The following is a 7,500-nucleotide window of genomic DNA, read 5'->3' on the forward strand; positions in this document are numbered from 1 at the left end:
TTGTATGTCATGGAAGCGACTAATGTTCAGCTGTGAAAAATCCCTGCTCCTTTGTCTCTCCTTCACCTCGCCGAGGTCATAGTCCATGAACAAGACAGAAAGCACTTACTCGGTGTGAAATGGAGCGAAATAAGCACCAGTTTCTTACCACGGTTATAAAAACACACCGCATTCGCGATTGCATTTGCCGTAAAAATCGGGAGACCATAGAAGAAGGGCGTGGTCACTCTTCTCTCCGGGTCGACCCGGAGTTCAACAGGAAGTAAACGGATTAAGCAACGCAAACACAAAGAAATCCAAAGCATCCTGGGTAGCATCTGAGCTAAAGGACGTCTGGATGTCAGCAGAGATAGAGGGGAGAGCGATGTTTAGGAAGCGCTGTGACTAGGGAGTTGTGCCAAGAGTCTTGTTTCATATAATGAGGGGGCTTATCTACTTGACCTTTGAACTGTAAAAACCCATGCAAGTGGATGCAGATCACCCACCGATGGCTGTGAGTGCCTCTTCGTCGGGATCAAAATGTGCCCATACTTGACCCGGGCGAGAGGTCAGCCTTAATCCAGCCTCCCGGATGTGCCTGGGACGGAGCGCAGTGACCCATTTCTGTCACAGGAGCGGGGGGGGGGGGGGGGGGGGGACTCGCCCAGAGAAGGAACACAGAACAGATGCACGTTAATGATGTTTACCAAGAAGAAGGGAGGAAACCAAAGTCAGGGCCACACGGCGTTCTCGTTGCTATTATTTTCCGCCTCATACGTCTTTGACTAGTTTTCGTGTTCTGCTTCTCAACCTTCAGCCTCTTTGCTTCGTTCGTTGTTTGATGCAGTTGGTTTCCTTTTTTAATTCCGTCTCTTCGTGTTTTCTTTCCCTCGTTCTTACTCTGGTCTCTTCTTTTGTTCTTTATTTTCTTCTCTCATTTCTACTTTTTCCTTCTTTCTTCCTTTCTCGGTTCTCTCTCCCTGTGGTTCGATCCCCTCCCGGCCTCCGCCTCTCGGCGTTATTCTTTTCCATTCATCAATATCTTCCTCCTCCGCCTCCCCCACTGCGCCCTCCACTCAGCTCATAGTGGAGTCTGAACCGCGGCTAGGTGTACCTGTTGCTTGATTGCAGGCGGAGGGGATATTATGTTAAGCTGGTGAACGGTGGAAGCTAAACCCTGATCCGACGTCTCTGCTTCACTTCAAAGCAATCAGGCGGCGCTGCATGCTGATTGGCTAAGGTGATGCAGGGTTCAGGGGCTGGGGTTGCACTTTGATTGGTGATCAGTGTACGGGCTGCACTAACATCACCCTGGTAACCGAGTTAGTTGACCGTGCGCAAGCAAGTGTGTGTATGTGTGTGTGCATGTGTGTGTTCCCTGTGCATGTGTGTGTTGTGTTTGCATGTGTGTGTTGAGTGTGCATGTGCACGGTTATGTGAGTCGTCTTATGTGTGTGTTTGAGAATTGCGCAAAGCTCACAGGAGCTTAAACCCTTCAGCCTGTCCAAACATTTCCCTGCTGTGTGTATTTTAAGGTTTTTCTGGTCAGTTTTCCACTATGGGCTGAGCTGGGGGTGGTTGTTCCCCCAGCGCACGAGGTCTTGAATGGCAACCAGAACCAATTCTCCGTCTTAACCCTTCATAAACACACCTGCACACGGCGCACGCTGGGGCCAGGCTGGGTGACAATGAACAGACTGACTTCTGGAGGAATAAATCACACACCAGGAAGTGGCAGTAATCCAGACACTCCAAGCCCTGTCTACAAAGAAATAAACAAAGAGCTCATAAAGCTCTCTTTATCCCTCAATGACTAGACCCATAAATGCTTTAATCACCGCTCCCCTGAGAACCCAGTGTGTCCGTGTGCATGTGTGTGTGTGTTTGTTTGTGTGTGTCTGTGTTATTGTGTGTTTGTTAGTGTGCTTAAGTGTGAGGGTATATGTTAGTGTGCGTGTGTGTGTTTGTGTGTATGGGTTAGTGTGTGTGTGTGTGTGTGTGTGTGTGTGTGTGTGTGTGTGTGTGTGTGTGTGTGTGTGTGTGTGTGTGTGTGGGGGGGGGTGTATGTGTGTGTGTGTGTGCATGTGTGAGTCCATGTGTGTGTATGTGTGTGCATATGTGTGCATGTGTGTGCATGTGTGTGTGTGTGTGTGTGTGTGTGTGTGTGTGTGTGTGTGTGTGTGTGTGTGTGTGTGTGTGTGTGTGTGTGTGTGTGTGTGTGTGTGTGTGTGTGTGTGTGTGTGTGTGTGTGTGTGTGTGTGTGATGCTGTGTCCTGTTATGTCCAACTGGTCCCAGATCTGCACAGATGGGCCCGTTTAGCTGCCAGGCGGGCCTGTAATTTACCCTGTTTTCTCTCTTTTTTCCATCTATTTCTTCTCCTCTTTTTCTTTCATTCACTTTCCTTCTCTCTCTCTCTATGGATCTCTCTGTGACTGTCTCCCTCTCTGTCCATCCTGGACCTCTTGATCACTGTGTAGGGTAAAATACAGTCTTCGCTCAGGTTCACTTTGTGATTGAGATGTCTTTCATTTTCTCCATGCACTCACACACACTCTCAGGTATAGGGCCTGATATCTAGTATTTAAATATCTTTGAGGCAGTTTTGAGGCAAAATCAAAACTCTAAACACAACGCACATACAGATAACACTGTATTTATAGGCTCAGTCTGGTGCAAAGTGGCCTATTGACATGAGTATACTGCAGTGCGAATCACGTGGTGTCCCAGCCCTGCATAAGCAGCTCATTAGTAACAGAAGTAACAGAGTGATGTGATCAATGCAAATCCTATTGGTTAAAATGATTATGTTGACGACCCCGCTTCCTCTTTCCCCCTCCCTTAATGCCCAGCCCCTTATCCCCCATCCCGGCCAGTCTAGGTGTAGCCATCCTTAGCTTTTCTCTTGACTTTTACATGTTCCCAAATTTGGGTACTAATAGGATGAAACCTTGGAGTTTGGATTTCAATTTAGACTTTGAGACTTCATGAGCCTTGGGATTATTAATAGTAGAGTGTTGGCAAGACCTGTGTGTGTTGGGGAGAGAGAGGATGAAGGAGACAGAGGGGAGAGACAGGAGACAGAGGGGGTCCGTCTGTTTTAGTGTTAAGTCAGGTGGTTTGAGGAGAAACACATGAGGATTTCCCCTGGTTGTTGGGCCGTCAAATGAATCTACCTCCAAAGACCAACCTTAGCCCTCACTCTCTCTCTCACTCTGTCTCTCTCACTCTCTCTCTCTTTCTCTCCACTCCTGGATGCATATTGCACATTTTCTGCCCGCTCTTTTCGGCTCATTTTTAATGCTTTCCTTTTGCCTCACTTCCTTTGTCGTGTTTGACTTGAGTTCTGAATGATCTTTTTCTTTCTGCTGTATGTCTGTGTTTGCGCATGAGCTTATCAATATTTGTGCGTGTGTTTCTGTGTGTTTATAGGCTTATAAATATTTGTGTGTGTGTGTGTATGTGTGCTTATCCATGTGTGTGCGAGTGTGCTGTTCAATGTGTGTGTGCTTATCTGTGTGTGTATGTGTGTGCTAGGTGGTCAGACGTCAGTAGGTCAATATGTGCTCAACACTTGAGGGTTGAAAGACAGCGGATCACAGACAACGACAGAATCTTAGAACAGAGGCGGTGGTCCAGCCATCTCCCAGACCACATGCACGCCCTCCTTCTCTGCCTGTGTGTGTGTCCACACGCCTGTTTGAGCCTGTGTATATGTGTGTGTGAGTCTGCATGTGATGGTATACATGTCCATATGTCCCAGAGGTGAGTCTAGCGGACTGGCTTCTCCCTGAGTGGATCAGATGTCTTGACTCACTCAAACCACATTGGCTTATTTTACTTTCCTTAAAGAAATAGAAATGCTCTATCATTTTGCATAGCGCACGAGCGCGAGGGTGCACGTGTGTAAATGTGTGCGTATGAAGTAATGCTTTCCTGCCTATGCTAGAAGTGTTCTCGATTACATCCCCACTTGCAAGTGGAAACAGATGGCAGCAGATGACTGCAGACAAAGTAGCTCTGTCTTAACTCTCCTCCCTCTTTCTCTCTCTCTCTCTCTCTCTTACACAAACACACTCTCTCTCCCTCAATGGCATATACATGCATGCATAACATGGTCCCTCTTGAAGTGTTGCAAAAATAGCAGTCACTCATCACGGTACACACACAGTACACACACACACACACCCCAAACAATCATGACGGGGTCATCCTAACACAGATCCTCACTCATACTCACCAGGACACGGAGCCGGCGTCCGGCCGGCTCAGGGCAGAACCTCCCCATGGGGAACGCGGGCCGGGCCTTCCCGTGCGCGGCGGCGGCAGTGGCGGCGGCCTGCCTCACAGAGATCCCCTTTGTCCGGCGGCATTAATGCACGCGAGGCGCTCTGCGGCGGGCGTCAGCGCCGTCGACGCCCGCCGCTTGCCCTCGTTTCCCTTCCGCTCCTCGCATCCACTTGACCCTGTGGCCGGCGGTGTTGCTCGCTCGCTCTCTTGCTCAAACACTCAAGGTTAACGGCGCCGTGCTTGGGGAGGGGGAGGGGGGGGGGGGGGCTGTGGAGTAGCGTGGGAAAATGCTATCCACGCTAACCCTCCATCTTTTCTCTATGGCCCCTTCGTTTCCTTTTCCTCCCGCCATTGACGCCGTTCACTCCGGCCACCTTAGCGGTGTTTCTATCCGTCCGGTCCTCATATTCTCGTCTCTAAGTCTGCTGCTCAATCACTTCAGCCAACTCCCATCCTCATTCTGTCAAAATCTTTTCTCTTTTACACCTGCGCTCTCTCTCTCTCTCTCTCTCTCTCTCTCTCTCTCTCTACCTCTCTCTCTCTCTCTCTCTCTCTCTCTCTCTCTCTCTACCTCTCTCTCTACCTCTCTCTCTCTCACTCTGTCTCTACCTCTCTCTCTATCTCGCTCCCTCTCTCTATCTCTCATATCATCCTCGTACTTTTCAATTAACACCCTCTTCTCCATTGCTCTGCGCCTTAGAAAAAAACCTGGATCCACTAATAGCGAGAGGACTTAGTTGTGTGCCCGTATCATGTCCCACGCCCACATCCTGTCGATCCTTTCATTTGTCTCCTTTTTTCTCCTCAGTGAGCCACACGTTGGAGTGGAGCGGCTCCATACTCCGAGTAGGCGTCGACGCTGTAATTAAAACGTGTTCTCTAACAGCTCTCTCTCTCTCCCTCCTGCTGTTCCTCTTCCTCTCTCCCATCTCCCCACCACCACCACCCCCACGCCGACCTCCACCTCCTCCATCACCTCCTCCTCCTCACCGCTCCGCCCCAGTGGGAGGAGATCAGCGTGATGGACGAACGCAACACCCCGATGAGGACCTACCAGGTGTGCAACGTCATGGAGGCCAACCAGAACAACTGGCTGAGGACCAGGCACATCGGGCGGGACGGCGCCCAGCGCGTCTACATCGAGATCAAGTTCACCCTGCGCGACTGCAACAGCCTGCCCGGCGTCCCCGGGACCTGCAAAGAGGTGTGTGTGCGCTAATGTGCGTGTTTGTGTGTGTGAGTTTTTGGGTGTGTTCGTGCTATGTGTATGTGTGTGTGTGTGGGTGCGAGCGTTAGGTTTGTGTATGTGCGTGCTGTGTGTGTGTGTGTGTGTGTGTGCATGCATATGTTTGTGTGTGTCTGTGTGTTTATGTGTGTGTGTGTGAGCTTGTGTTTGTGTTAGTGTGTGTGTGCGTATGTGTTTATGCGTGTCTGTGTGTGGGTGTGTGCTTGCGCGTGTGCACCCACACATTAACACACACACACACATACACACTTAGTTTAAGCGCTTTAAGTGCTCTAAGTGCAATCGTGCTTTAACCTTAGTCGATAAATACCTAATATTTGCCCATTACCCAAGCCCTTTTAATGCCCATAATTGTATTGTCTGTGTTTACACACACACACACACACACACACAGAAACGCACACACACTCACAATAACACACCGTTTTGTTCCGTATTATGTGGCAGAATGACCTCAATCCAAAGTATCTACCAAAGTGACTTGCAGAACTGCGAGAACAGAACTTTACTTGTAAGGCGGACATCACCATTAGCCTCTTCTCGCACCACTTGGCACCACTGTAGTTAGGGCCGATACGGACAAATGGGTTATCACCAATGATGATGATGGGGAACTTCACACCATCTCGATAAATACCACAGTATGCTTATGACTTCAAAATCCCATTCTAAACAGTCTAACTGAGGGCCATTACATTGAGGTATATGGATATTTAGTATGTATGGTATCTGACTTAACATAGTTGTACTTCCTCACTGACTTTTAGCACCTCGTATTTGATCATTATAACCGCATATGTTCTCTTTGTAAATCATTTTTGATTATTAAACCGGGTGTCATGAGTCGTCGATTATGTTGAATCATCACCCAGTCCTAACTGGGTGGACTTTTGCCGTTGTGTAGTGATAATCAGTTCATACGCATACATCACAGACACGCAAGGTGATGCCAACAAAATGACTCATCGTATTTGCTCTGATATTAAATGAAATAAGGGGTTTACATGAACATTTAAAGAAGAAAACTGGTTCAACAGAGACAATGAATGCTGTATACCACTGTTATTTACTCATCCTACTCTCGCCTCTTTGGTGTAATTTGTCCTCTCTCTGGATTTTGTGCAATTTGCTTTCATTACTACCAGAGCCTAAGATATACTATAAGCCAGACAGCCGTGCAGAGAGAGGGAAAGAGAGAGCAGGGGAAATTGTTTGAGAATGTAAATCACTGCAGACAGAAGCCTTGAGTAGCTACTGAGACAGAAACCCAGGGATTTGATAGACAGCCCAAGTGGCTCTGAAGAGCTTGCCAAAACTCATATTACATGACCCTGTGTCCCTTTCCCTCCCTTCTCTCTATCTCTCAATGGCCCTCTATCTCTCTATCTCTTTGACTTTCAAACCCATGCCGCAATCTAGAACATATTACTTCTATATTATGTATTCATCTGCGTAGGACCCTAGGATCTCATATGTGGATGTGTGTCTGTGTGGTCCCTTTTTCCAGACCTTCAACATGTACTATTATGAGTCCAACAACCCCAACCTGTGGTTCATCAAGGAGAGCCAGTACGTCAAGATTGACACCATTGCTGCAGATGAGAGCTTCACACAGGTAGGAATGACCACACACATGCTGCACCCACTACCGTGGAAACCATGACCTTGTACATCGAACGCAATGCATGGTAGCATTCCATTAGCGCGAGAATAAGTGCACGTAGTGCAATAAAGAAATGCTATTGTCACTCTTGTGCGTGGAGCTGAATCAGCAGCAGTCTCTGCTTTCAAACTACACGAGTTTCCTATGCGAGTGTATAATAATACTCATCAATGGAAAGTGCCCAACGATAGTCGAATCATTTACATTCAGCATTTATCCAAAGTGAATTACAATCATTTATATCATGTTTCACATGCCAATGGCCGTGTCAACCATGCAAGGTGACATCCTGGTCAGGAGAAGCTAGGGTTAGGGTTAGGGGTC

General features: G+C 48.1%; 1 protein-coding gene across 1 annotated transcript in view; it reads left to right on the plus strand.

The window, feature by feature from the left end:
* LOC307085868 (ephrin type-A receptor 3-like) overlaps positions 1–7,500 on the plus strand; it is a gene marked incomplete at both ends in the record, with an annotated part of 88,578 nt that overhangs the window by 16,216 nt on the left and 64,862 nt on the right. The window contains 2 exons of the mRNA XM_079750769.1: positions 5,271–5,471; positions 7,021–7,128. Coding sequence (XP_079606895.1) covers positions 5,271–5,471; positions 7,021–7,128 — 309 coding nt within the window. The remainder of the gene's footprint in view (positions 1–5,270; positions 5,472–7,020; positions 7,129–7,500) is intronic.

Source organism: Pollachius pollachius (genome assembly GCF_949987615.1).
Source record: "Pollachius pollachius genome assembly, chromosome: 14".
Taxonomy (NCBI): Eukaryota; Metazoa; Chordata; class Actinopteri; order Gadiformes; family Gadidae; genus Pollachius; species Pollachius pollachius.